At 51.5% G+C, this 26440-nt stretch overlaps 11 protein-coding genes across 11 annotated transcripts; 8 read left to right on the forward strand and 3 right to left on the reverse strand.

The window, feature by feature from the left end:
• The first annotated feature begins 884 nt into the window (after positions 1-884).
• On the forward strand, positions 885-2294 carry BO66DRAFT_466961 (uncharacterized protein). Its single transcript, XM_025652525.1, has 2 exons — positions 885-1084; positions 1180-2294. Exons 1-2 carry the CDS (start codon positions 1011-1013, stop codon positions 1955-1957), a joined length of 852 nt encoding a protein of 283 aa, XP_025509035.1. The 5' UTR covers positions 885-1010; the 3' UTR covers positions 1958-2294.
• Positions 2295-3996: 1702 nt separating this feature from the next.
• BO66DRAFT_444844 (alpha-amylase) lies at positions 3997-5857 on the forward strand (the record flags this gene model as incomplete). The annotated part of the gene is made up of 3 exons (XM_025651615.1): positions 3997-4980; positions 5052-5649; positions 5838-5857. The coding sequence occupies exons 1-3, from the start codon at positions 4006-4008 to the stop codon at positions 5855-5857; spliced, it is 1593 nt and encodes a 530-aa protein (XP_025509036.1). The 5' UTR covers positions 3997-4005.
• A 74-nt stretch (positions 5858-5931) lies between these two features.
• On the reverse strand, positions 5932-7404 carry BO66DRAFT_387158 (Bax Inhibitor family protein). Its single transcript, XM_025646233.1, has 2 exons — positions 6866-7404; positions 5932-6799 (listed from the first exon to the last, which is right to left on the reverse strand). Exons 1-2 carry the CDS (start codon positions 7390-7392, stop codon positions 6319-6321), a joined length of 1008 nt encoding a protein of 335 aa, XP_025509037.1. The 5' UTR covers positions 7393-7404; the 3' UTR covers positions 5932-6318.
• Positions 7405-7599: 195 nt separating this feature from the next.
• Positions 7600-8821, forward strand: BO66DRAFT_338288 (EKC/KEOPS complex subunit CGI121/TPRKB). The gene is made up of 4 exons (XM_025644353.1): positions 7600-7645; positions 7707-7902; positions 7967-8089; positions 8146-8821. The coding sequence occupies exons 2-4, from the start codon at positions 7741-7743 to the stop codon at positions 8458-8460; spliced, it is 600 nt and encodes a 199-aa protein (XP_025509038.1). The 5' UTR covers positions 7600-7645; positions 7707-7740; the 3' UTR covers positions 8461-8821.
• A 227-nt stretch (positions 8822-9048) lies between these two features.
• slx4 lies at positions 9049-11776 on the forward strand (the record flags this gene model as incomplete). The annotated part of the gene is made up of 2 exons (XM_025645084.1): positions 9049-10022; positions 10088-11776. Exons 1-2 carry the CDS (start codon positions 9186-9188, stop codon positions 11774-11776), a joined length of 2526 nt encoding a protein of 841 aa, XP_025509039.1. The 5' UTR covers positions 9049-9185.
• A 1489-nt stretch (positions 11777-13265) lies between these two features.
• BO66DRAFT_310324 (cyclic nucleotide-binding domain protein) lies at positions 13266-16099 on the reverse strand (the record flags this gene model as incomplete). Its single annotated transcript, XM_025643281.1, has 2 exons — positions 13266-13610; positions 13667-16099. 2 exons carry the CDS (start codon positions 16097-16099, stop codon positions 13266-13268), a joined length of 2778 nt encoding a protein of 925 aa, XP_025509040.1.
• Positions 16100-17266: 1167 nt separating this feature from the next.
• BO66DRAFT_387162 (uncharacterized protein) lies at positions 17267-17696 on the forward strand. The gene has a single exon (XM_025646234.1). The coding sequence runs from the start codon at positions 17282-17284 to the stop codon at positions 17585-17587; it is 306 nt and encodes a 101-aa protein (XP_025509041.1). The 5' UTR covers positions 17267-17281; the 3' UTR covers positions 17588-17696.
• Positions 17697-18861: 1165 nt separating this feature from the next.
• Positions 18862-19527, reverse strand: BO66DRAFT_407065 (uncharacterized protein; the record flags this gene model as incomplete). The annotated part of the gene is made up of 2 exons (XM_025649037.1): positions 18862-19019; positions 19083-19527. The coding sequence occupies 2 exons, from the start codon at positions 19525-19527 to the stop codon at positions 18862-18864; spliced, it is 603 nt and encodes a 200-aa protein (XP_025509042.1).
• A 195-nt stretch (positions 19528-19722) lies between these two features.
• On the forward strand, positions 19723-20672 carry BO66DRAFT_466968 (uncharacterized protein). The gene is made up of 2 exons (XM_025652526.1): positions 19723-19788; positions 19852-20672. The coding sequence occupies exons 1-2, from the start codon at positions 19786-19788 to the stop codon at positions 20332-20334; spliced, it is 486 nt and encodes a 161-aa protein (XP_025509043.1). The 5' UTR covers positions 19723-19785; the 3' UTR covers positions 20335-20672.
• A 560-nt stretch (positions 20673-21232) lies between these two features.
• On the forward strand, positions 21233-24882 carry BO66DRAFT_362807 (kinesin family protein). Its single transcript, XM_025645085.1, has 2 exons — positions 21233-21599; positions 21660-24882. Exons 1-2 carry the CDS (start codon positions 21409-21411, stop codon positions 24493-24495), a joined length of 3027 nt encoding a protein of 1008 aa, XP_025509044.1. The 5' UTR covers positions 21233-21408; the 3' UTR covers positions 24496-24882.
• A 127-nt stretch (positions 24883-25009) lies between these two features.
• Positions 25010-26190, forward strand: BO66DRAFT_387166 (peptide-methionine-S-sulfoxide reductase). Its single transcript, XM_025646235.1, has 3 exons — positions 25010-25544; positions 25625-25943; positions 26021-26190. Exons 1-3 carry the CDS (start codon positions 25259-25261, stop codon positions 26052-26054), a joined length of 639 nt encoding a protein of 212 aa, XP_025509045.1. The 5' UTR covers positions 25010-25258; the 3' UTR covers positions 26055-26190.
• Positions 26191-26440: the final 250 nt, after the last annotated feature.

Consider the following 26440-nt stretch of genomic DNA (forward strand, 5'->3'; position numbering starts at 1 on the left):
AAAGGAGTATCTACTGGGGAGGTCGTGAAGTTGACAGTGAGTCCATGATGATACCTAAATATGTAGATCAGCTGATGACCTGCACTTGGATCTCACCTACTTATGGAATGCAATATCGCATAGACTCAAGCTCCTTCTGTAACTTGTATCTGACCAGCTTTGAGACAAGTTGCCTATCACCGTAGGTGAATATATGGTCTTACTCAGTACGCTTAGTGGGTGCAATGGCTATAACTACTTATCTTAGGCAGTAGCTTCTTGTAGGACACCCACCATCTTTAAGGAATGAATTAGTATCCTTCAGCGAAGCTTCACCAGTGATGCTCACCGACTGATACATTCAACCTAGGGAACAGCAGCTTTGGGGCAGCATGTCTATTATACTAAGCAATCAAACGTGGCTGGAGGTGTTCTACATGTGAACGGCAGTTTGCGTGCTGGGATGATATCTCACTCTGTGAAGCTGATCCAAGACCAGTGACCGCTGTATAGCTGACATGTTGGGGACATTAAGCTTTGGTTTCTAGCTCAATCTTCGCATGTAGCATCTAGTAAATATTGAGCATTGTATGATATTTTGAATTTGCGAGCACAGTCTACTCTCCACATCAATGATTGATTGCTTGATGTGCAAGTGTTGAAATGACATTGAGAAGCTTCCATGCTCTCTTTAGCTTTTCTCGTTGCAAATGCAGTGGTACTTCCTCCAAGAGCTTATCACTATGATGTGGCATAGCACCTTGAGGTGAAGTGAAAGTTAGGCAAGATCATCTCTTGACTATGGAGTGCTACAAAGATAAGCACAGTGTTCCCAGTGAAAACTGCCAGTGAACTGACAGTTGCTGCGTGCAATCATGGTGTAAACACCCTCGCGATTCTAACACCAGTCCCATTCCCTCACACGGCTCTCTTTCCCCTCATCGTCCCCGTGTACAGATCTCTACATAACTCACATCTTGCACGAGCCAACCTAAACACAAGCTCTTGAGAGAAAGCAATCTCAATCCACCATGAAGTACTTTCGTGCACTTCACCCTCATGCAACTGAGAAACCGACAGCTGAAGATGATCAAACCAAGCGTGTGTCAGTCGCGAACAATCCATGGCAAGTCCCCCCCTCCTCCTACATCAACAACAAACATGACATGAATTCTCATACCTTGGAACTCGCTCGGCCAGCGACGATCCGTCGTGCGTCTGCCACTTCAGATATCCCATCCGTTTCCCCAAGCTCGAAGCCGTTGTATGCGGTCCGGAGACAGGCCAGATCCGCGAGCTGCACCAGAGCGAAACCCAGCTAGACGTGGCCTTCGATGCGGTCGGCAGCCGAATGCTCATCAACGAGCACCACCCCAACCCCGTCAACCGCTGCATGTCGGTCGACGTCAGCCTGATCCTCAAAGCCAAGTACGTGCAGTTCGTGAACCTCGAAGGTCTCTCCGACCACTCCCTGCTCCTCACCTTGCGGATCGGACGCACTGCCTCGGCCGTGAGGGGCAACAAGATGATCATGAAGGAGAAAGTGCGCGGCTTCTTCGAGTGTCCGCCCTACATGCGCCTGTTCGAGGATCTGTACGAGTGCCGCTGGCCGGAGAAGTTCATCCAGATCCGACTGCCCGAGAAACGATGCAAGCGTTGGAAGACGGTGGCGCTGATCCTCAAGGCGTTCAACCAGATCACCTCCGAGAACTATTGTCAGATGGCGGGGATGATGATGACGCCTCGTGTCGGGGGCTTGGATGTGCGCGCCATCCAGGGGGAGATCAAAGCCAGGAAGGAGAAGGGCAAGGGATCAAATAAGGTCCGCCGTCAGGAGCCTGTCTCGGCGAAGTACAAAGTTGCAGTGAGCGACGCGGACAAGATTGAGCGCGTGAATCAGGCATACGCGGTGCATCTCATGGCCTTCATCAATTCCTCCCCGTTCACTCCGCGCGAGTATATCGACAGGCTCTCTTGACTGCTGCCTAGCTCTGCGGCCGAGACTGTGTGCTGCGCATCACCTTCGACTTCGATCTAGCAGTGAGAAGGAGGACATATGAAGAGGATGAAGGGATTGTGACTATTACAGCCTGTGGTGCCAATGGGCTCTCACCACAACCTATCTTCGGGGTTAGCGAGAAAGTACGGACTCAGCATATGCATATGATGCTCGAGAATGAGGGTCACTTGGGGCATCGAGGTCTTCGTTTCGGTCTTTGCATCAGCGTTGGGCGCAGGTATTTAGGGAGGAAACGCATTATGTCTTTTCATTTCGGATAATTCTTCCATGATGTGGAATGTTAATATCTAATGAGGTAATGCTAATACGAATGATCTTCAGCAGAACATCGAAAAGAAAATGATTGATCTAGGCTCGATTGTCCGCGTTCCTGATCTTATATGGTGCCGTATCTCGCAGGTTTTCCAAGCCATGGATCCATGAAAGAGACCCAAGCTGTCAAGACTTGTGTCTCACATGATCACATACTCTATCAGTCGATTCCAACATGTGATATCTGCTAATTTGGCTAGGACTTAAGAAAGAATTGATAGTACCATCCCGATGATGCCCCTTGCATAATGCACTGTACCGTACCTGGTCGAAATCACACCAGGCTCTTCCTATGAGCAGGTACTATTTCCCATCGGTTTCCGCATCTGAGCAGAGGCCCGGCGCAAAGCTTCCTTCCTCAACTGATATATTCCTCGTTTCTTCAAAGACCCATTGAGAAGATCGGATTGAAGGTATGAATCTCCCATCCTCAAAGTCAAAGTGCATATGCCAAGCTTTTCCGTGTGAGACGCAAGTGTTTTGGGTTTTGTCCCTTACATACTATTTTCTCTTGCGAGGCCCGGATGGATTGAAAACACAATTACTCCGTAGAAGGCCGAAGGATGCCTGTTTATGAGTGAGGATGCAGGATGGTCCTCCAGAAGACTATGCTTGAGAATAACTCCCTGAGCATCTCGATTCTTCTCATCCAACCTCCTCGGTTCCCGAACCAGTTCATCATATTCAAGGCCGCATGAGCTGCAGGTTACCGCATGCCGCAACACGCCCTTGGCCTTGATTTACTGTTGCGGTGCGGCTGGGATTATCCTTGCATACAGAAAGGGCTGCCATTGTTTCACAGACCGTCAGGACGATTCAAGATGAGCCATTTGCATGTGAATCCGCTCAAGGATACTTACAGCATAGGTCAGGACGAGAGGCCGCCTCTACATTGACCGTTTCCTCCCCGCAAAATGTTGCACCGGTTCGTGCGTCCGGAGTTATGCCTGCATGCTTCATCAGAACGAGCGAGACTCGATCGAAGCATCACAGCATGCGGTAGCACAGTACAGTACATTGCGATATCCACAGCCACAGTTTAAATTCTCCATGGTTCTTCCATTCAAATTATGATAGCTGCAGAGCAACTTCTGGCAGCTCCACTTGGCAGTATGCCGGTCATTCTCCCCTTGAACCATAAATCACCGAGGGGCATCTTGCCTAACCCTATAATGAATCCTCTCGGATTCGGCCGCTTAGAATCTGAATTTCCGAGTCTGCGTCTTTCCGGTCCTAGTCGGCCGGGCCTGTCGATAAATACGCTTTAAAGGGAGGGGTAGGTAGCACTGCCTTTGGTTGAAATTCCCATCATGCCTGTCCATTGTCTTTTCAACTAGTCCTTCCTTCTGCGACAGAGTCCGATTTTTGACTCTCCGTGTGCGTTGTCTTTCCTTAATCTTCTTGCGCAATCACATTCATTTGTCGATACCATCTAAAGTATAGATTTGAGGATCTTGAGATCAACGCTTTCTTGATAGACCGGCTGCAACATCAACCCTCTGTTTCTTTTGTCTTCTTGCTCTCAAGCAGGACTATGGAAGACATATGAAACAAAAAAAGGTAGCGGTGGCATTGAGAATAAGATCCCCATTATCGGTTGTCACATAACATAGCCTCTTCCCAGCATACACCTGCAAACACACTCGCACGCCATGGCATCACCACTCCGCACCGTGCGATGGCTTCATGCACTGATGCTCATAAGCCCCTTTAGCACGGCATTGATGGCAAGCACCGGGGCATGGCGAACCAGATCGGTGTATCAGACGATGACCGACCGGTTTGCTCGCACGGATGGGTCGACGACCGCTCCTTGCAACACGACCGCCGGCCTATACTGCGGTGGCACCTGGCGCGGCATGATCGACCACCTGGACTACATCGAGGGGATGGGCTTCGACGCAGTGATGATCTCCCCGATCATCAAGAACGTCGAGGGGCGCGTCGCCTACGGGGAAGCGTACCACGGCTACTGGGCGGAAGACCTGTATGCCTTGAACCCGCATTTCGGGACGGAGCAGGATCTCCTCGACCTGAGCCAGGCCCTCCACGCCCGCGGCATGTATCTGATGATGGACACGGTCATCAACAACATGGCCTACGTCACGAACGGCCACGACCCGGCCACCAGCATCGACTACTCGAAGCTGCAGCCCTTCAACGAGGCCCGCTACTACCACCCCTACTGCCAGATCACCGACTACAACGACTACCCGCTGGCCCAGCGGTGCTGGACGGGCGACGACATCGTCGCCCTGCCCGATCTGAAAACCGAAGACCCGGACGTCCAGCGCATGCTCAACCGCTGGATTTCTGAAACCATGACCAAATACTCAATCGACGGGCTCCGTCTCGACGCCGCCAAACACATCACCCCGGCCTACCTCCGGGCCTTCCAGCAAGCGGCCAACAACTCGCTGGTGACCGGGGAGGTCTTCGACCGGTCCGTCGACACCATCTGCAGCTACCAGGCGGACAACGAGCTGACCAGCGTCCCCAACTACCCGATCTACTACGCCCTGCTAGACGCCTTCACCATGGGCGACACCACCGACCTCCCCAACCGCATCGAGGAGATGAAACACGCCTGCCCCAACGTAAGCACCCTGACGACCTTCTCCGAGAACCACGACGTCCCGCGCTTCGCAAGCCTCATCAACGATCTAAACGTAAGCCCCCAATCCCCAATCCCCAATCCCCCTCCATCACCCCCAAACTAACCCCACAAACCAACCCAAAGCTCGCAAAAAACATCCTAACATTCACCCTCCTCTACGACGGCATCCCCATGATCTACCAAGGCCAAGAACAGCACCTCACCGGCGCGCACGACCCCCTCAACCGCGAAGCCCTCTGGCTAACGGGGTACGCGAGCACGCCCGAGACCGCGCCGCTGTACACGCACATCGCGGCTCTCAACGCGCTGCGCCGCCACGCCATCCGCATCGACCCGGCCTACGTCGACACCCCCACCTACCCGATCTACCGCGGGTCCAGCGAGATGGGGTTCCGGAAGGGCCGCGAGGACCGCCAGGTGGTGATGGTGCTGTCGACGCAGGGCAGCGCCAGCGGCGCGTACAAGATCCGGCTGACGACGGGGTTCCAGCCGGACGTGGAGGTGGTGGAGGTGCTGAGCTGTGAGCGGTTGACGGTGAGCGAGGTCGGGGAGCTGTGGTTGGGGATGGATCGCGGGGAGCCGAGGGTGTTGTTTCCGGTGAAGTGGATGGAGGGGAGTGGGCTGTGTGGGTTTGAGGAGGGGGAGGGGAGTGGTGGAGAGGAGATGGGGGGAGAGGGAGGGGGAGAGGGGGGGAAAGGGTTGGGTGGTGGTGGTGCTGGAGGTGCTGGAGGTGCTGGAGGTTCAGCGGGTGCGGGGAGGAATACGGGGATACCTTCGGGGGCTGTCTCTGTTCGTGTTGTTAGGGGTTGGGGCACTGGGATCGGGGTACTGGTTGGGTTGTGGATGGTGATCCTAGGGATGTGAGCTGGATTAGGGTCGGTATAGTTGTGGGTTTGACATAAGTTGCAGGTCAGATGCTTGCGCCGTAGTGAACAAGCTACTGAACAAGCGAGCAATCGAGAAAAAAAGATACTACGAATGCTATGAACATGAACCTGAATGATGATGAGTGGAGATGTCTATTGTTTCCTCCTGGTATGCGGCTGATACTAAAGCTATGCATACATTTGATGCTGGACCCTCATATTCCTAGCACGTAGAACCGACCATTGCCGTTTACCAGCATAGGGAGGATTGGAATGTGCCCTAGTGAAATGTTCCATCTACAGGCAGTAAAGAAGGATCAGTGGGAAACATGAAAGGAATAAAATTACACCGGGCGCTTAAGCAGAACCGAAATATCAATCAACCTTGTTCCAACTTCTCAATGATCCGAACTCCACAAGGGTTCCGGTTATTCATGTGACGAGTAGTCAACCGGTTCATTAAAGTGGCTCTCGATGGAGCCACAGGATCGGATGTTGTGTTCACAGAAGCCATAGCAGAGCATTTACTTCCGCTGCTGGCGCATGCCCAGAATCTGGACCATGCGGACGAAGATGTTGATGAAATCCAGGGTCAAGCTGATGCTCTCGTTGACAACATCCTTGCGAACGAGACCGCGCTGAGAGAGGCGAGCGTGGTGAAGGATCTTCTGCACGTCATAGAGGGTGAAGCCACCGAAGACAGCCAGACCACCGTACAGCCAGATCTTCTCGGACCACATGAGAGTACGGGTGGCGGTGACGGGGAGAACCATAGGAGCGAGACCGGAGAGAGCAACGATGGCAACACCAGCGAGCAGAGGACCACCCAGGTACAGGTACTTCTCCTGCTTGGCGGTGGCACCAACGAAAGCAATGGAACCCATCATTCCGACAGTATAGAGACCGGCGCGGGCGAGCAGAGCGGGGCTCATGAACATCAGAGGGGACAGGAGAGCGGCTTGAGTGATGTTGAAAGCAGTCCAGAGACCATACTTCACGACGTAGCTAGTGGTGCTGTTAGCATTGCTGTTCGGCCTAGCTAGAACGGGGACGCCTTCGCGGAGTACTCACTTGTCAGGAGAAGTGTACAGAGTACCGTACATGGTTCCAATGCTAGCGACGAGACCAAGACCCATAACCAACCAAGGGTTGGCAGCCATCATGCGGTAGGAGAATCCGTTCATGTGCATAGCGCGAGCGGCAATGGCGATGATACCAACACCAAGTCCGGTGTGCATGAAAGTCTCGTTCAGGTAGCTGCGCTCGTAATGGGGCATACCGCCATCCTCGCGGGTCTCGCGGTTGAAGATCAGGTTCGTTGCGATGATGGTACCGCCAACGATGGCGGCACCGTAGCCCAATTTTTGCAAAAGTTCACCACGGGTGTTGTAGGTTGGCTGCTGCATATACGTCCGGCGGAAAGCATTCTGGAAGGTCTGACGAGATTTGGCGAAGATGGAAGATGAGACGGGGCCGGTAGGCTTCGGCTGGGCAGGCTTGAATGGGGTGTTGTGGATGAAACGAGCGCTGTTAGCAGGCTTGGAGATTTGACGAAGCGCCGTCGGAACGGCGAACGGGCGCCGCAAGAAGAACGCCATGATTGTTGGGGTGGTGTATCGCTGGATGACGACGATGAGAAGGAAGAGGAGGAAAGCGCTTTAAATGCGAAGCGATGATATCAATCCGGGGTCCCGCTGGCTACGGCGGCCCGAACGTTCGAGAAGTGAAGTCACGTGTAGTGACTCAATAATTACTCAGCGCTGGCCGCGCTCGGCGATAATCTTGGTGGAGGAGGGGAATTAAGGGAATTAAGCCGGATATCTGCGATTCAATCCTACGTATTCAATACTTGTAAGTGACCTCGCACCTTCTAGCATGTGCCTCTGTCATATGTCTGACCACTGTTCGGCAGATCTGTTCCGTAATCAATAGCCTCGCTTCGCGCCATGTCTTCCTCGTTCGTCGAAACCATAGAGCTTGCGCATCTGCCACCTTCGATGCCCGTGCATGTCGCACTTTATCGGGATGTCAAAAATGCTGCTTCTCTCCGACAACAGCTGATCTCAGGAAACGCTGACTTTGAGTATGCCTTCATTGATGCGAGCATGGTATGAGATGATCATCAAAAACCTGGGCCAGTCAATTACCATTGTTTCTGATGGTGGTTCGCAGGTTCTCTCCAGAGCTCATGCTTTGTCCGCCGTCTTCCGAGCTGTAAACGACTCGATCAACGGACGCCTTAAGTCTCACAATGTTCACTCAGAGATTGTTTTCTCATTCAGCCCAGCGAATAATGTGCGTCTTTGAGGTGAAACGCGACAAACACCGCCAGCCTGGCTAACTCTCTGCAGATCGCCGAATCATTCCGCAAATTCGGTATTGCCGACTCCACCAAAGACCTACTAGTGATCAAGGTCTCGATGACACCGGACGTCACCCACGACTCAGTCGCAACCCATCTTTCTCAACATGTTGAAGGCTCGGCTGTGCCATTTGACGACGAAACCCTGTCGAACATTGCCGATGTGACGAAAATCAAGAAGGCTTATAAACTCGGCGCACTGAAGACTCCTCCCCAAACTCAGGCAAATGGCACACAGGGCGATGGTATGAGACAGCTTGAACTCTCTGTCTTGGGAGCGATTGCGTTGCGCGGGGCCACTTGATCGGCACGTAAGGTTTGAGATCCTTTCCTGCCAATTCCCATGATGGAACATCAACAGGCTTGTGAAAGCAGCCATCTGCTGCTTCACGCTATTCGACTTGCCTATTGCATTTTGGGTCTGTGTTAAACAGCCCCAACCAAGCCTGGCTTCGTCCAAGGCTTGTCCCAAAAGATGCTTCCCGGATTGAGTGGATCATTTGAAGCGCTATTGCTCTAGCATATAAGAGACAAGGGTTTCCAGGGTCTGTGCACGGGATTTAGACAGATGGTGCTCGGAGTTGCAGTGCCATGTACTATAAATAGTTCCTGCAAAGCAATGAACTAGACCAGATAGCATAGAGATACCCAGTGGCCAATACATTGCTAAAACGTTTTTAAAGTGAAAAGTGTAGTCGCATAAGTTAAACAGACTACATAGTAAGATGGTAGCGACGGGCGAACAGATCACATGCGCGCGGTTGCCCAGTCCACCGATGTCGTCATCCCGAAACGGAAATCCCTCAACTTTGCCAAGACACATGGCGGAGGTCTCGATCCTCGCCGCATCTACAACTTTTACAAATTCAATACTTCTTGTTCGGCCTAGCAACTCATGCACTATACCACAACCAATGCTCAAAACCGCGTTATAGTATCGAGACTTGTGGATCATATCTGAAGCAAAGTTCTACGGACCATCGTCGCCTAGATGTCCCCGAGAGATCGGACTCGTCGAGACTCGCCACCATGACCGCCACCGCGGAGGTCATAGTACTGTTGTCCTCGCCAGAGCACAGCCCAGTGAATACACCTGCGCCACCCAAGTACGATGCCCAGCAGCTCTTCGGGCTGTCCCCGATCGATACCTCCACTTCCCAGCCGCCGTCTCCATCGGACCTCTTCCAGGACCCTACGCGTTCCAAATTCTTCGAGGGCGGGAAACAGCCCAGCAAACGAGCTCGGAAACCCCCAAACGCCGCATGCAAGACTACAGATGTCGAAGGGGCAGATGCGACAGGGGCCAAAGACGGTCCACCTGAGGATAAAGTGAAAAAGAGAGGGAGGCCCAAGAAGAAAGCAGAGGAAGGCGTGGAAGAATCAAGCCATACGGGCGAGGGTCCGTCTAAAAAGAGCTTGTCGAAAAAGCCGACTCCTAGGGAAAGGAAACCGAAGGTGCCGAAGACTACGACGAAGCGCGCGACAGCTGCAAACAAGACCATTTCGGGGAGGGTTGCGAAGGCTGGTAGCTCGTCGCAGCCAATCGAGGGACAATCTGGCAAGAAACCCGATTGTCCCTCAACCCCGCAGCTTTCTTTGGATCAGAACTCTGCGAATGAGACCCGCGACTGGGAGAAGGATGGCCTGCAATTGGAGCAAGCGTTAAAGAGAAGACTGGATTGGACGCCCACGGACGGCACTATAGAACAAACTAGCGGGTTGGATATCAAATTGGATCACAACAGCAATGAAATGAAAAGCTTTGGGACTATGCTATCTGAGTTTGGGTTTGGTGGTATCTCTGCTCCTCAAGCTATGAATCAGGTTCTAGAGGAGAACGGCCCTACCAAGAGGAGGCGCATTGAAGTATGTCCCATTTGCTTGATCTCGACGATCATTCACTTTCTTCTCGATAACTAACTTCCGCACAGCTGATTGACGCTAGAGTATATCCTGGGAGCAAGCCAAAAACCAATGAGAGTAGCGAAAATCACTCCACTGAAGATGAAACCTCGAGTTCAAAAGCCCCAGCCGCGAAAAAGAAAGCCACTAAACCAAAGAAGTTCTCGACACTTACAGCGAGGGTAACTGCTCAGTATCTCACCAATGCTACGGAGGCTATGGACAATTCAGAAGGCAGTTCTTCGGCCAGTATGCCATCAGCTCTCACGTCCAAGAAATCGACAACAAAGAAGGGGAAGAATGCTAGGGCGCAAGAACCAGAGCTTGTCATACTCTCACCTGAAGCCGCCGTCCGGTCTCTGGAGGATCAAGAGCTGGTCTTTGGCACTTGCAGTCAGTTAGAACGTGAGGACTCTCCTACTATGATAAGAGAATTGCAAACAGCAATTCGGGAATCGGAGCAAAGTCTAGCCTTAGAGACAAGCATCCGTGTGAACAATGGCGCACATGAAAGCCTACCGTTGACAGTCTCACGTTTCACAGCTTCGAGAAATCTGTGGTCTGTCGCAGCCCGCGATGTTGACGGGTCGGTCTTGCCGGTTGAGGTAGTCGACTTAGTAGACGGCTCCGATACACCGAAGCCTTGTTCTGCTGTCAACAACGGAGACAGTAAGGAAAAGAAGGATAGAAATGTATCTGCAACTTCCAACGAAGCAGTAGTGCCCGATGCACAGAAACCCAGAGAAGATCTGTCTACTTCTGCCCCTGAAACCTCAGACACCCTTGACAGACAAGCAGATGTCGGCACATCACAACCTCAAGCCCGACAGCCTAAAATGCCACATTTTAGTGGATTCACGGATGCTCAACTATCCAAACGAGTTGCCTCTTATGGATTCAAACCCATAAAAAGCCGCCCAAAAATGATCGAGATTCTCACCAAATGCTGGGAATCCAAGCATGGTACAGCTGCTCCGTGCGTACCAGGTAACCTGGCCCCCCAACCCCCTACTTCATCATCATCGGAAACGGTGATTCCCAAGACCTCAGCCAAGGGCACTCGATCGCAAAAGAATCCAACCACCAAGAAAATAGACGCAAAACCAAAGCCGAAGAAATCAGATGCAATCACCGAGTCAACGATAAAAACAACAGCTGCCAGGAGCATACCTCCCAAACCTTCACAAACACCCACCAAACCCAGCCACTCATCTCTCACGAATAGCGTCACTCCAACGATTTCTTTTGCAGACGTTGAAGAGATACAAGACTCTGAAGAAGACGAGAGCATTCCCTCCCCGAGCCGCTTAAAAGAGAGATACCTCCTCCACCACGCCGCACCTCAACCAAGCCCACCCACCACCACTACCGCCATCCCACCCACTTCCAGCAAGACCAAACCAGCCAAACCCTCTCAAAAGACCACGGATAGCGCAACGACGCTGAGTCTCGAGGCTCCCAGCCTCCACAATCAGATCACCCAGGCCGTCTACGCACAGCCTCGACTCCGACCCACCAGCATCAACAGACAACCCAGCTGGCACGAGAAAATCCTCATGTATGATCCCATCATCCTCGAGGACTTCACAACCTGGCTGAACACGGAGGGTCTGGGCCTTGTCAATGAGGATCGTGAAGTTGGCGCGGCGCTGGTGAAGGAATGGTGCGAGGGGAAGGGCGTTTGTTGCTGTTATCGACCGAAGGGAAGAGACGGGTGAGGTGTGACTGTCTGCCTTTGGGATTGTCTTCTGTTGAACTATGACTGCGTATCATGTTCGCATATTCGATCTCATACATTGATCTCCTATGTTTACTGGAAAGGGCGTTTGGAGATACAATCCTGGGTAGTTATTGCTTTCATGGGAAAAATACCCCTATATAGGTACTTGGCATAAGGTGTTTTGAATGTGAATTCTGGTTCTTTTGGGGCATGTATAAATCTCAATCGAGTGTCTGGTTATCGATCTGCAGCCGCTAGCCATGGCCGTTTTCACCGCTAAACTGCACTCCAGGCAATTATATATTATGGATACCCCCTCCCTCTCTTCCTCCCCCTGCCCCACGGTTATACATATCGCAGCCTCACGCAAGCCATTACCCCAATCTAGTAGCCCAGTAATGCTGCCTATGTACAAGCGTACTGTCAATTGATGAGCGATATACCCTTCCTGAGGGATGCTGGATATTCCCATGACGCATTGGGAAGAGGCACCATGATGCCAGCCAGCTCCTTTCCCCCCTCCCGGGTTGGAGTCTGTTCGATGACATTGAAATCCTCTAGGTACTTAGTGTACATACATGGATGGAGTTGCTGAAGCTGGCGGGATTGAGTGAGCCCCAAAACAAACCACAGCACAGGATAAGCTGGTATCACATCCGCTGGCTCGACTTAGCAATACCTGATTTCCACTGACCTTGCACACTCAGTTGATCAGTTGATAGTTCGGGCCGGCCAGGACCAAAACGATCCAGATGTGGAATATGTTCTTTCGCTTGGGGGGGGGGGAGGCTGGCATCTTCAGAAATGTAGCGTTGGTTGGTTTGATGGGTTGAGGGACTAAGAAGACATGGCAGGAAACGAGTGGGACCCAGAATTGGAAAGAGAGAAAATGAAATAGAGGAATCTAAGGTACAAAGAACGGAAACTGGCACAAGTTCCTACATGCATACAAATATCAACCAGCCCAACCTGGTATAATAGACCATGCTGCCATGTGCTTCTGTGTCCGTCGTCAAACTCCTTTCATGCCTGCGTTGCCGTCATAACCTGTAATATCAACCGCGAAAGATAAAAAAGACCCCCAATTCCCACCCAAGTAAGGACATATAATTCGCCAGAAGAGCCGACCTAGAGTTGAAATATTACTTCGCAAGCTCATGCGATGCATCCAAAATTCATCACGACTTCTTGAGTCGTGAACCTGAAAGACATATGTGGAGAACCAAACTCCATGACCCAAGCGAGAGTATAATATAGAGAGGGAAGGAAATGGAGGTTAGAGATATAGCCTTTTATATAGCGGTGAGGAAACGGGCCGCAAGTGTGTCACACAGTCAATGCGGATGGTGTATTTCAGACAATAAATGCTCCGATTCTGGAATCTAAGGACCATGACTGCTTCAGCGTCGACAATTGTCTGGAAAGCCATTGTCTTGTGGCGATGGACTTCCCACGCCGCGGCTTGAAGCTGCCGACGCCGCAACGGCTCACCGGAAAACTTTCCCATTTACAGCGACGGTTTCAAAGCTGATTCGCCTTGCGTATTTGGAAGATCCTCCAGCTTCGAGCCATGGCGTGAGATTCTTACATTGGCTGACATCGAAGGACTCTAATTTATCGCAACCCTCTGCCACAGCCTCAACGCCAGCACCGGTGACTCGGACACAGCCACGAACTGACAGACGCTTGAGATGCAGGAGATGGAGTCCGATACTGCGCAGCGAAGGGTCGGAAATAGCAGAGCCGCAAAATGACATGTTGAGGTAGGTCAGGTTGGAGCATTGTAGGGCGAGTACTTCTGTCGCTGTATCTGACAGGGCACAGCAGAAAGACTTTGCTGGTCAGTAAGCATCTCATGCGAGGAGGGAAGGAATGCTCTTGTGCTTACCAAATCCAGTTCCTGAAGTTGTTTGGCGGCATTCGTCAGATAGACAATAGCATTGTCGGTCAAATATGTACAGTCTGCTAGACATAGCCTCCTCAGATTGGTAAATTGCGCGTTTCCCCAGTACTGAAACCCTTGATCGGTGATTGTCGTGCAGCGGGTGAGGTCCATTTCCTCGATCCTGGACGCAGCATGCGACGCAATATGATGCATCGAGCGATCGGTAACATGTTTGCAGTAGGATAAGGTCAACTTCTTGAGCTCGGGGCAGCCATACACAGTCCCGGCTGCAGTTTGCATGGTGGGTTTTAAGGATGCTTTGCCGGACTTCGCAGACTCCTCGCTGGGCTTATGTTGACCGGGTACAACCCAGCCTACAATCCGCGCCAATAGTGTGTCGCCCACCTTTCGACAGTTGCTAAGATCAACCTCTTGCAAGCCTTTTGCTTTACTGGCCATGTCAAGGATGGCCGACCCCGTTACGTCCCACACACTCTTCATCTTCCAGGCAGTAACGTTGGAACCACATACAGCAACCAGCTTGCTGAACCCCTCATCCGTGATATGGAAGCAATTGCTAATGTTGACGTAGCGAGGTCTGCTGCCGACAAACGGGCAAATGATTTTCGCCAGGACGTCATCCGTGATGCACCGATTATACACGCTCAAGTCGAGATTATGGAACAGTTCAGCGGATGTGCTCAGGAGCTCAGACCAGTGCATCGAGACAGCTCGGAGGCGTAGAAGGTCATGAAGCTCCATATACCGGAAGATCTTTGTGAGGATGTTATCCGGAAGCACACCATGGTTATCCTGGCGGGGTACACGGGTGCTTTCCTGGGACGTGGAAAGTCTAGAGGATCCAGGTAACGTGAGAAAGGATGAACTCGTGGACCGTGGCTCAGATGATGGAGTTGATGGCCGCTGTTGCTCTCCGGAGGCTTCCTCCGGGGTCATCGGGGCAACAGACCCGCGTCGACTTCGAAGGCGAACTTTATCCAAGCCGATGTTAAGAAAAGGGTCTGGATCTGATGGGCGTAAGAGAGCCTGCTCATCTACACCATTGGGTCTTGGCGTGCTATCCAACTCTGTCTCTGTCAGTGTCAGAAGCGGCATGGACTGCCTCCGAGAAGCCCTTAATTTGAAGTTATCATCGACCTCCATATGATTGCCGTAAGGCTCAGCGCCCGCATCATCTGACATCACAACATCGCCATCAGAGGCTGACTGAAGCCGCTCTTTAGCGGTTTGCTCGACTTGCTGACGGACCTTCTGGGGACACCTCTCCCAGAACTCGGCCAACACCTCACCGCTGATCATCAAGCATTCTACCGCACTGATAGACCGCACAGTAGCGGTTCTTCGAGGTGCTAGCGACAGGCTTACGACCTCTCCAAAATACTGGCCTTGTTTCAGCCGTGCTTTGACCTCGAAGCCCGGGTGTTCGATAGTCTTCGGTAGGGACTGCGTTTGCTGTGCTTCTGCCCTCTCCGATAGGACCTCCACTTCGCCGCGAACAATGAAGTATATCTCACGTCCCTGAGAATCCTGTTTGATGATGTCGGTGAAAGGAGGGTAGGATCGGGGTTGCGCATTGAGCCCCAGGAAGTGGAGGATATCCGGCGGCAAGCCGGCAAACAGCGGTAGTTCCTTGAGAAGAAGACGGACATTGACCAGTCCATTCGCCAGCGCACTGGATGATCCGTCAGCCAATCCAGGGCTGGGGGATTTCCGCTTCTTGTTGACGGACGCCAATGACCTGCCATCCTGCTCGCTGAGACTGAGGTCTCCAGAAAACGTGTCTCTCACTCTTTTCGAGCCTCTTCTGGCCGGACTTCCGGGCTCGACCACTGGCACAGATGTTTCCTTCTTCTTTTTCTCCAAGATCATCAATCTCTCCTGTGCTTCATCCCTAATGGCCCGCTCTACATCAGGAAAGCGGGGGAGAATTTGTCGGAAATCCTCCTTGGTCAGCACGACCAGCAAGCACCTGGTGCGGGCGACAATGGTCGCCGTCCGTGGGCGATCCATCAACACGCCAATCTCACCAAAGAATGCACCTGCTTCGAGGTCGGCATACACACTCTCGCCATCGCGGGAAGTCACCGAGACCGCACCGCGGACCAACCAGTAGATAGCCTTGGCTTCGTCGCCTTCCGTCAGGATGTAGTCATTGGCTTGCTGGAGCTGGGGGCGGAGATGCTGGCCGACATCGATCAGGAACGATTCTGGGGTGGATTGAAAGAGAGGAAAGGAGCGCAATCGGTCGATGAGGTCTAGCGGCAAAGCTCGGATGTTCGACGAGGTCAATGGCGACGGACGTACAGGACGATTGGGGTTTATCACCGAGTCGAACGAATGTAGCAGGGATGCGGTTTCGGAGATAGGAGTGACGGCTTTAGTCGAACCTCCGCTGGCCCTTCCATGGCGGCGCATTGTGATACGGTTGAGGGGGAGGTTCCAGGAAGCTTGGGAAAGATACAAAGGGGGGGTTTTAGAAAGAAGATTTGATGGAGGAGCATATAGTTTAATTCGGCCCCAAAGCGATCAATGAACCGATGACGTCGACGAAAAAGGGAATCACGGGGGGAGCTTTTTTTTTTCAGAGAGACATCGTTCGGGAACCACGGTGCGGGGGAGGAGGACAAAAGATTCGGGACAGGACAATCGGCTTCGAGCCGTTCAGAGTTGACAGTGGGAAGAAGAGCGACAATTAATTCGGATTGCAATAAGAGCAGGTCTGCAGAAGTGAAGCAAAAATGGAGTGATGGGCTAAAGTGGTAGAAAATAGTCCTGAAGAAGGACTAAAGAGCATAATGGATGGATGGAGGGGAGTGGAGGGGACGGAAGAGGGGAGAAGAGGGGAGTTGAAAGGGTGGTTGAAGAAGCTGGGTTAGTTAATAGGAATAAGAATAATAATAATTAGTAGGTAGTTTTAGTTAGTAGTTTAGTCTACTTAAGTTGTGAGTCGGCGGAGCAGAAGGAGCAGAAGGAGCAGCAAGAGTAGCAACAGCTTCCCACAGTAGCTACTAGTTAAGCCTAGGACTCTAAGACTAGGACTGACTCTAGGGAGACTAGACACTGCAGTTAGTCTAACAGCAGTAGCAGTTGCAGCAGAGCAAGAGCAGCAGCAGCTGCTGCTGCTGCTGCAGCTTGGAGAGGCTAGTCCAACAAGCAGCAACATGAAAGCGGGGATCACCAACGTCAAATTCTTTGGTTGAGGCTCCACCGCCGCCGCAAATGGTCAGTGAGTCTGGGAGTGAGTCTGGGACCCGACGGAGAGTCTGGGACTTCTACTAGTCTAGGTCTCTTTCGTTCTGCTCTTTCTTTCAGGTTTCTCTCCGCCACTTAAGGTTCCACACTGTCGGTACAATCCCCTATCCAACCAACATATCCCCTCCCCTCCCTCCCCCCAATGGAGTACGTTCAAGCAAGCCATCCACCATCTTGTCGACTCCAAGCACTTTTGCCTAGAATAAGCAGGTGCGGAGTTGTGCTCATGTGGTGAAACATGTGGCCTATCTTTCTGGAACAATCGGGACTTCTTCTTATCCACTGCCGCTGCTGGCGGCAGCATAACACAATCAATAAATCGTAGTTACCGGCAAGCAATCATTGATGAAGCGGAGACCATTACCCGTTTCTCTCGCCACTTCTTTTCTGTTCTCTCCTCTATCTTTGGTGTCTTATCAAGTTGGCACCTATTATAATTTCCCACAATCGAGTAGATCCGACAATTCTTTCAAATTCAGGCTGCTGCAAGTAGATCTCAAGTCGTCTCGTTATCAACGGCCACCTGCATGTAGCGATCAACCAGAGCACGACCTCTTACCCGTAGAAGCAAAGCAACACCACTTGTTTGGCTTGTTTGTTTGCCGCTTTTGTCACGGCTTGGGGACCGCTTTTGCAGGCAGCTCATCCTGATGCCATTCGGTGTATGAGTATGAGCAGTGAGCATCAGAGCGCGGTTTACTCAGAAGTTACCAGAGGCTGCATGAAGTTCACAGAGCGTAGTTTGTTTGTTGCGGTGTTGCTGGATCATTGGATTATCACAATTCACCTATGTCCATCCCCACGAATTGTACTGAGTACCCCTCGTAGCCAAGTCACCTGCATTGCTGAACTAACATGCCACATGACAACCTTATCCCCTGCAGCGGGAATTATGCACCACCCTAGGCTGAGCAAGTTCTGGTACTCACTAAGCTCTGATTCAACCCAGCGTTGATGTAGACTTACTTGAATTCAGTTCACACGAAACACGTGTATGTTCATGTGTCAGCAATGGAGCATACTGTAGCATTTAACTAAGATTTCCCTTGCTGACGCGACTGAATGGGTCAGATGATGCCACATGCACATTGGTTCAGACACCAGTCCTAAGAAAATAGTACGCAGAGGACTGGCCCTTCCTGCTTGCTGCGATGGAAAACAACATCAAGTTGCAAGGCTCAAGTATGCTTTAACTTAACTTCGAGCTGCCTGTTCAGGTCTCCAATACAGAGCTGGGGGAGTGAATTTCACACGACGAATTGGCACTTTCACTCGTAGATAGAGAATCAATGGACCAACAGGGTCATGAAGATACATAAAAATTATATGACAAGTGAAGCTGAGTATTTAGCACTGAGTTTCAGCTATTACCTGTATCAATGCATAAGGGGGCTTGCCGCCCGCTCTCTCGAGGCGTGAGATCACTTCGCCCTCGTCAATGTTCAATAATGGCAAGCCACGATACCAGAGACAGGAAGACCTAAGCAATTGCGATAGCATCTGTGTCATCAATGGCAGCTCCGTCAAGGAACATCATTGATGTGCAGAGTGCGCGCTTTTTGGAGAGTAGATCCAAAAGAGATTCACTGGTGCTTGTTTCCAGACAAATGCTCAATTTCACCATGCATAGTAAGGAGTGGTCGAGAATAACTATCTGGAGACTCCGTCTCCGTGCCGTAGGCTGGAAGTCTGGACGTTTGACATGATGCGGCAAATCATGGATGTATACTCCGAGGTTTGACAATCCACCGCTTCTTCGTTATTCGTATTCGTAGGGTCGCGTCGTGGCACCTACCGGAGCGGGAAGTGTCCTTGCAGTGCTGGGCAAGGCAGTAGGTTTGAATATGTATCCAAAGAGCCTGGGCCTGTGGCTCTGATGTAGAGCTTTCATATCGGAAAAAAAGGCTGTGTGATCTTCAATATTATCACTCGGCCTTCGATTGAGGTTTGCCCATGATAAATCTGACATAGGCGGGCGGGTTGCCCTTCAAGTATGCAAGGCCGTCTTGAAGCAGTCCGTATGTCAGGCCTAATTTCAGACCAAGTTTGGCGGTACGGGCTGCAGTGAAGACATCATGACGGGCTAGACAGATAGGAATAGATTAGCTGGCAACCTCAAGAACGCCGAGGAGCTTCAGTAACGAACCTAAGAGGCTGTAGATGCCTGAGAATGACAAGCCTGCTACAACCGTCGACAGAAAATCCCGTTGGCCGTGTCGGGCATTGTCCACGATATCCTCAAAGACGGTGAAGACCATGGCACTGCCGCCTAACCTGGATCCCATTCTAAGTCCCTCTCGCATGCCTGCGACGGTAGCAACATATCTCCGAGTCTTATGGTATTGCCACCACGCCATTGAGGTCAAAGGCTGTCGATGAGCGTTCTCCGCGCGGAAACGATAGGCCGACGTGGTGTTGCCTTTGGAGAATCCGAGACACAAGCCTACGCCAAAGGCAGTAGCACCTGTAGCCATCATGCGCCTTCCAATACTTACTCCTAGTCTTTGATATGGATCAACACTAAGGAGCTCCTCCTTCATGGTAGCGTAGGACAAGGACTCGGGCGCGTCTGATGGTTGCTGGACATCCATGCTGAATGGTAGATAAAAGTGACCCGTTGGATTTAAACTGATTGCGAACCAAGTCAACGATAGATAGGGCCTGGCAAATGCTGTCGGCTCGGTGTGCAATTGGTTGTGAGAGAGTGTCACTTTCTCTGAACGTGAGTTTTGACGTGCGGTGGACGTGCCGGACTCGACTTTTGGCGGCTCGCCGAGCTCCGATCTCCAAAGGCTCCGCGGTCCCGCCAAAGCTCAGCCATCAACTTCAAAAGCACTAAATCGAACACCATGGTAGGTACCGCCTCGCGCTGATCATCAAACAAAGTCAAACTAATCTGATCAATTTATTTACAGCCTCAGCCCGATCCTCTCAGCTGGACTTTGCTGTTCAAAAAGCACAGAACGACCGTGCTTCTGATGCTTCCTGCATCCGAAACGGTCGCCGCAACCAAAAATGCATTGCTTCGGGCCCTTCAAGCTCGGGGCCTGAGAGATATAAATGGAGATGTCGTTCCAGTGGACGCTTCCGAAATTGAGCTTGGGGTTCCGGTAGACAAGAATGACTTGGAAAAAGGCTGGACGAAGCTTGAGGTTGACGTCGCCGACTTCGATGTTGCCGCCGCGCCCAAACGAGGAGCCGGGAAGAAGGCAGCTGGTTCGCTCACCTTACTAGCTGCCGATATCAAGAATGGACAATCCATCGCATTCAGGTTCCGGAAGCCTACGACTGACGATTCTGCGAAGAACGATGACTTGGCTGAGCTAGATCTGGAAGATCCAGGATGGGATGTTGTCCTCCCTAGCTTCGAAGAAGAAGAAGATGAAGTTCAGAACTGAGTGCTACCTTCAACCAAGAATAATGAAATGAATGACATCAAGCCCGTCTGTTGGCCGCAACTGAGATCCAGTATACCACACAGGTTGACAGAGGTTGCTACCCGGACAAGTGAGCCATGACCAGAATGAAATGTCGACAGTCTCATGATATTAGCTCTTATGCAATCTCTGGTCAACAGCAGTACGCTTTCGCTTGCATCTTCTCTCTGTAAGAGCGCGATACGATGAGCTATCTACACTCTTGAGTAACCCTGGCGCATGGCTCATATCGGTCTATAGCAGGCGGCTTTAATAAGCTTCCGTGAATATCACTTTAATAAGATCCTTAGTGCACAACCACATGCTTCTTTTCTACCTCATTCCCTGATTGTAGTACGCGTCACTTTATCCCATGTTGGTAGAGGAATTTTTCCACATATTGGCAAATACTTCCTACGACCTTGGGGCTATATGCCTGCCCGTCAGATGGCCCCTACATTTTGGCTGATGGGGCTATAAGATTCAAGACCTCGCTTTGCTCTGGAACTGCTATCATTATAGCGTAGATCCATAGTAAACTGTAGACGAGGAGTCCAACATAATAATCTCAACTGATCATGTAGATACCCGTCTCTAGCCGTTTGCATTGAAGGTGGAGAAGATGGATCAAAGGTGCGTGGTGATAGTCACAAGCTGGACGTGGTCTTTCAATGGCTGTCGGCTGGGATATGTGAGGCGGTGTGAAAGCACCGCAGGGGGCACGGCAAGCCTACTTTATCCACACGGCGCCCGGTTGCTAGGAGCAACAAGGCGGTGGAAAACACGTCAATGTCAACAGATTGGCCGAAGGTCGAACTAGTGCCAGCGTTGCTCAACAGGGGAGACTTTCTGGGGCCGTCTTGATTCATAGGTCCACAATCAACATTCCTCACTTCCACGTTTTGTGCACCTAATTTTTCCATCTCTTCGTTGTTCTTTATTCGTCTGCCTTGTTGACGGTACAGGGCGTCGCTCCCCTGGATAGCCGACCTCCGCGTTGAATTACCTAGAGGGACGTGACGCCTCTGCGGTGATAGTTGATTGCACTATTACAATATGACCGACGCTTCTTCCATCACTGTCGCGGTCCGGGTAAGGCCGTTCACAATTAGAGAAGCAGCACAGCTCTCAAAATGTGAAGACGGCCCATTGTTCCTTGGTGACGGGTCACTGGCGGCAGCGCCGACACCCAAGCTGAACCAGAAGGGTCTCCGATCTATCATCAAGGTCATTGACGATCGATGCCTGTGAGTAGCACAGCATGCGTGGCCAGTGTGCATGGCTTGACTGATCTCTGTTTCTCTTAGTGTTTTCGATCCCCCAGAAGACAACCCCGTCCAAAAGTTTTCGAAAAGCGTCGTACCAAACGGAAAACGCGTCAAGGACCAGACCTTCGCTTTCGATCGAATTTTCGACCAAAATGCCTCTCAAGGCGAGGTATATGAATCAACAACGCGGGGCCTTCTCGACAGCGTACTAGATGGGTACAATGCTACTGTGTTTGCTTATGGTGCTACGGGCTGTGGAAAGACTCATACAATCACTGGAACCGCCCAGCAACCGGGTATCATCTTCATGACAATGCAGGAGCTCTTTGAGCGTATCGATGAACGATCAGATGAAAAATCAACCGAGATTTCACTCTCCTATCTCGAAATCTACAACGAGACAATTCGTGATTTGCTGGTGCCTGGAGGTAGTAAAGGAGGTCTGATGCTTCGGGAGGATTCCAACCATTCGGTTTCGGTGGCTGGCTTGTCGAGCCATCATCCGCAAAATGTCCAGCAAGTGATGGACATGATCATGAGGGGCAACGAATGCCGCACCATGTCGCCTACGGAGGCCAACGCTACCTCTTCGCGCTCGCATGCGGTCCTTCAGATCAATATTGCACAAAAGGATCGGAATGCAGATGTGAACGAGCCCCATACAATGGCCACATTGAGCATCATTGATCTTGCAGGAAGCGAGCGTGCCAGCGCTACCAAGAACAGGGGAGAACGACTCTTCGAAGGTGCAAATATCAACAAATCCCTCCTTGCCCTCGGGAGCTGCATCAACGCACTTTGCGATCCCCGAAAGCGAAACCATATCCCTTATCGAAACTCGAAACTTACCCGGCTTCTGAAATTCGCGCTGGGCGGCAATTGCAAGACGGTTATGATCGTCTGCGTCAGCCCATCAAGCCAACATTTCGATGAGACCCAGAATACGTTACGCTATGCCAATAGAGCGAAGAACATCCAAACGAAAGTTACGCGAAATGTCTTCAATGTTAACCGCCACGTCAAGGACTTCCTGGTGAAGATCGATGAACAGATGGCGTTGATTAATGAATTGAAGGCCCAGCAAAAGAACTATGAGAAGGTTGCGTTCGCCAAATTCAGGAAGCAAACCGAGAAGAAGGACGCTGTCACGCGAGAAGGAATCGCTCGTATCCGCAGCGCTTACGAACACTCACTGCCAGAAAGGCAGGAGAGGACCAGCAACATGATCAAATTGAGACATATCAGCCGCCGGATCGGACTACTCTCATCTTGGATCGCGGCATTCGATCACGTTTGTGCATCCTCCGAGTCTGAACAACCACTATCCAATCTCAGAGCCATTCGCAAAACAGCACAAGGAATCCTTCTCGAATTGGAGAGTAGCAGGCAACACTATCATCAACGTTTGGCAAAGTCCACGTGGGACCGCAGCTTGGTTAGTGCTGTCGAGCATGCTGTTCGTCAGCTCCAAGAATTCAATTTCAATGACAGCAGCGACATCGACAATATCCATCGCGAAGCAGAATTATTGCGAGCAAATACGGAGCGCGAGGCTCTCTCCGCGGTTGCTGAACAAGATAAAGCTGGGGACGCAGCCGCCGTGCAAACGCTGCTTCAGGCTCAATTCGAAACGATCTCTGAGATTGAGAATATCATGGAGATGAGTGAAGAAGAGGCTGTCGAGACAGGCAGAAAGATTCTTGCCAGAATGCTTGGTTCCTGCTCTACTGTGACATCTAGCCTGGTCAAGCCTGATGGTAGTGTTCCGTCTCTCTTACCAGCCAGTCCCATTAAGACTATGAGCTCTCCCAAGCAAAAGAAGAGGGTTAGTTTAGCCGCTGCACCGCCCATCGGTCGACTCTCATATACACCTGTGGTCTTGACCCCAGCAGCACCGCCTTCTCCTACCAAAGGTTCTCCTAGACGCCGCAAGTTGAACGTGGGAAGGAAGAGCGTCAGCTTTTCGCCCAAGAAAGCCCAGCCAAAGCCGATCATCAAGAGAAGTGTGCGGTGGAGGGATGACGAAGAAGATGGTGCATTGACGGAAGTCCAGAAGACCCCTCAAAAGCCGGGTTTAGCACCAGTACCAGAAGCCAGCCCTGGCGAACCCCCATTGCCTCGGGCATCTCCTATCCCGCGCGGAATTCCAGTGCCCACCCGCAACTTCAGTCCGTCAAGCGCCTCGTCCCCGATCTCAGCTGTACCAGAACCGACGTTGAATATCCAGAAGAACAACAACCGCTTCAAAACTGGGTTCCTGTCGAAAAAGCCCGGTAGTTCACCGATGGGACCACCTCCCACGTCCACACTTCCCCTGTCCGACAACGAAGCCTCGCCCCTCCGGGACATTGAGAACAGCAGCTTTTTGAACCGTTCAGTCGAGCGGCCCTCAAGAATTGCTGTTCGCACACCGAGTGGAAGCTACTCCGGCAGCCCTGCATCAGACACTAAGAGTGCAACAAGCTGGAAGGCAAGCAAAGATGACGCTATTAAGATAACGTCTGCAATGAGGCGCATCTCTGGAGGCTCGTTCGGAATCGGACCCTCGGCTAACGCACTCCGCGTTCACCGTCGCCGAAGCCCAACAGCTGTAACCTACGGCAGTTCTCCCACGGAGAATACCATGTTCACAGCTTCGCAGGCACGACGCATGGTTAAGAGCGAGAAAGAGGAGACAAAACCTCGTGTCTTGAGTCCTCGTGCTCTGCCGATCATGAAGAACACACAACGCCGTAGCACATTGGGTGGAGACATTCGCCCGCGGGATATCAGCCTTACCAGTCGTGATGCCATAAGGCTCAGCATGGTGGCAGCCCCTTCCTTGGAGAGACCTCCAGAACATCTCTACCCCAGCAATGGATTCGGTATGAGGTAGATGAATTGCATATGAAATTGTTTGGTGTCATTGCATTGGTGATTTGGGTTGCTGGTACGGTGTTTGGGAATAGATACCATTTGCTTTCTTCCATCCTTGAAATTAAGACCGCGCAATCCGAGATTCGGTACAAACCTTATACTATACTTCTTCTCAGCTTGAAGGGGCTTGAGTTCCATCCAAGGCTTGGACAGACATCGTCGGCCATCTTCTTCCTTCATTGTTGATGGTTACATGCTTTTGTTTTCTTTTCCCGTGAGTGGCATATTGCTCGGGATATGTACAATAACAGCTTGCTGCAAGGTTTTCGTGGCCAATGCGCGTCTACAGGAGGCCATCTATCCAGCCCACTGCTGAGAAAGATGATAATAATACCTTCATCAAGAGCATAATTCGTATTACAGACAGATGAGAGATGATTTAATGGTACCCATGTGGCCACCAATCTTATGTCATGCGCGGAATGACGCCACCAGAATTGGAGTATGACAAATTCACAATGGCGGGCGAGTTCCCGAGACCCCAAAGTGAGAGAGAGAGAGAGGTACTGGGCTTTGCATTGTACAATTAAAACAACCCAAACTCTTATTCCACTGCAACTGTGTTCAAATTCTCTTCACTACCTGCCTGTCCTCGCTAATTGACCAAGAAAAAAAAAGAAAACCGATCTCGGATCTGGAGAAGGGATTTGTCAGGTGCCCCTCTCCGACGGAAACCAAAACCTCAGGTGGAGCAAGAAGCGCAATCGCATAAATAATTATTGATGGCCTTTGCGGCGCCCGCTTTTGGCTCGACTTTTTTCTCTCGAATTGCCCGTCAATTCTCGACCAGCTCACCTTTCCTGGCCTTAACCACCCCGTCCACCTCGCGCAACATGTCGACCAACACGCAGACCGCCACGGTAGCCGCCGGATGTTTCTGGGGTGTGGAGCACCTCTTCCGCAAGCACTTCGGCAATGGAAAAGGTGTCTTGGAAGCCAAGGTCGGCTACTCCGGTGGACATAGCGCGAACCCTTCTTATCGTGCTGTGTGCACGGGGGAGACTGGTCGTAAGTGAAGCCTCGAGCTGAGCGGCTATTTGAGTCGCACGGAAACTGACGTTTTGACTTCTCGTGTGGTTACTTTGCAGACGCCGAGGCATTGCAGATGACGTTCGATCCCTCGATTGTCAGCTACCGCTCCCTTCTAGAATTCTTCTACCGCATGCACGACCCCACCACTCTAAACCGTCAGGGCGGCGACATTGGCACGCAGTACCGCAGCGTGATCTTCACGCATGGCGAGGAACAGGATCGGATTGCTCGTGAGGTTACGGAGAAGGTCTCCCAGGAATGGTACAAGCAGCCGGTCACGACCGCAATCGTGGGCGCGGGCCAGTGGTGGGATGCGGAGGACTACCACCAGCTGTACTTGACCAAGAACCCCGATGGTTATGAATGCCCTGCTCAGTATGTGGAACTCTTCCTCCTTTGCGCCCCGAGAGTACTTGGCTAATCGGTCGTTCTCCTTTTCTTTTTTTCGCTAGCTTCGTGAGGTCGTTCCCTCCGCTTTCTGCTTGACTCGCGTGTAAGATTTGAGATATGAGATATGTTGCCATGCCTAGTAGTATGAGAGATAAATACTGTCAGTTCAGCTGCGCTCAATTGAGAAAGGGACCTGTGGTTCGTTTTGTCTTGCTTTTGCTTTGGGAAAGAGAGACCCGTGCCTAGCTGCGATCCGTAGCCTTAAATCATGCTGCTAATGTCGTAGTTGAGACGGACTGCGTGGTCAGCTACGCAGCTTGCAGATGATGGTGGGGTATCGGAAGATGCTCATGATGCTCAGTGAGCCCTGTAGAGAGAAGCTTTGATCTGGGTTGTCTGTTGTACACTGATGTCAATGCCGGTGAGTGCGTTTTCAGCATGTCTCCAGCTTCGAATACGCATGTCCTATCCAGGCAAGGCAG

The sequence above is a fragment of the Aspergillus aculeatinus genome, assembly GCF_003184765.1.
Source record: "Aspergillus aculeatinus CBS 121060 unplaced genomic scaffold BO66scaffold_1, whole genome shotgun sequence".
NCBI lineage: Eukaryota > Fungi > Ascomycota > Eurotiomycetes > Eurotiales > Aspergillaceae > Aspergillus > Aspergillus aculeatinus.

What these genes read in the sequence shown, in the direction of transcription:
- BO66DRAFT_466961 (XM_025652525.1), top strand. Translation starts at nt 1,011, where the DNA reads ATGAAGTACTTTCGTGCACTTCACCCTCATGCAACTGAGAAACCGACA. An exon ending in GATGATCAAACCAAGCGTGT is followed by an intron (nt 1,085 to 1,179) that starts GTCAGTCGCGAA and finishes TCGCTCGGCCAG; the next exon opens with CGACGATCCGTCGTGCGTCT.
- BO66DRAFT_387158 (XM_025646233.1), bottom strand. Translation starts at nt 7,392, where the DNA reads ATGGCGTTCTTCTTGCGGCGCCCGTTCGCCGTTCCGACGGCGCTTCGT. An exon ending in CTGTACACTTCTCCTGACAA is followed by an intron (nt 6,800 to 6,865) that starts GTGAGTACTCCG and finishes CAGCACCACTAG; the next exon opens with CTACGTCGTGAAGTATGGTC.
- BO66DRAFT_338288 (XM_025644353.1), top strand. Translation starts at nt 7,741, where the DNA reads ATGTCTTCCTCGTTCGTCGAAACCATAGAGCTTGCGCATCTGCCACCT. An exon ending in CCTTCATTGATGCGAGCATG is followed by an intron (nt 7,903 to 7,966) that starts GTATGAGATGAT and finishes GGTGGTTCGCAG; the next exon opens with GTTCTCTCCAGAGCTCATGC. An exon ending in CATTCAGCCCAGCGAATAAT is followed by an intron (nt 8,090 to 8,145) that starts GTGCGTCTTTGA and finishes AACTCTCTGCAG; the next exon opens with ATCGCCGAATCATTCCGCAA.
- BO66DRAFT_387162 (XM_025646234.1), top strand. Translation starts at nt 17,282, where the DNA reads ATGAAGCGGAGACCATTACCCGTTTCTCTCGCCACTTCTTTTCTGTTC.
- BO66DRAFT_362807 (XM_025645085.1), top strand. Translation starts at nt 21,409, where the DNA reads ATGACCGACGCTTCTTCCATCACTGTCGCGGTCCGGGTAAGGCCGTTC. An exon ending in GTCATTGACGATCGATGCCT is followed by an intron (nt 21,600 to 21,659) that starts GTGAGTAGCACA and finishes TGTTTCTCTTAG; the next exon opens with TGTTTTCGATCCCCCAGAAG.
- BO66DRAFT_387166 (XM_025646235.1), top strand. Translation starts at nt 25,259, where the DNA reads ATGGCCTTTGCGGCGCCCGCTTTTGGCTCGACTTTTTTCTCTCGAATT. An exon ending in GTGCACGGGGGAGACTGGTC is followed by an intron (nt 25,545 to 25,624) that starts GTAAGTGAAGCC and finishes GTTACTTTGCAG; the next exon opens with ACGCCGAGGCATTGCAGATG. An exon ending in GGTTATGAATGCCCTGCTCA is followed by an intron (nt 25,944 to 26,020) that starts GTATGTGGAACT and finishes TTTTTTCGCTAG; the next exon opens with CTTCGTGAGGTCGTTCCCTC.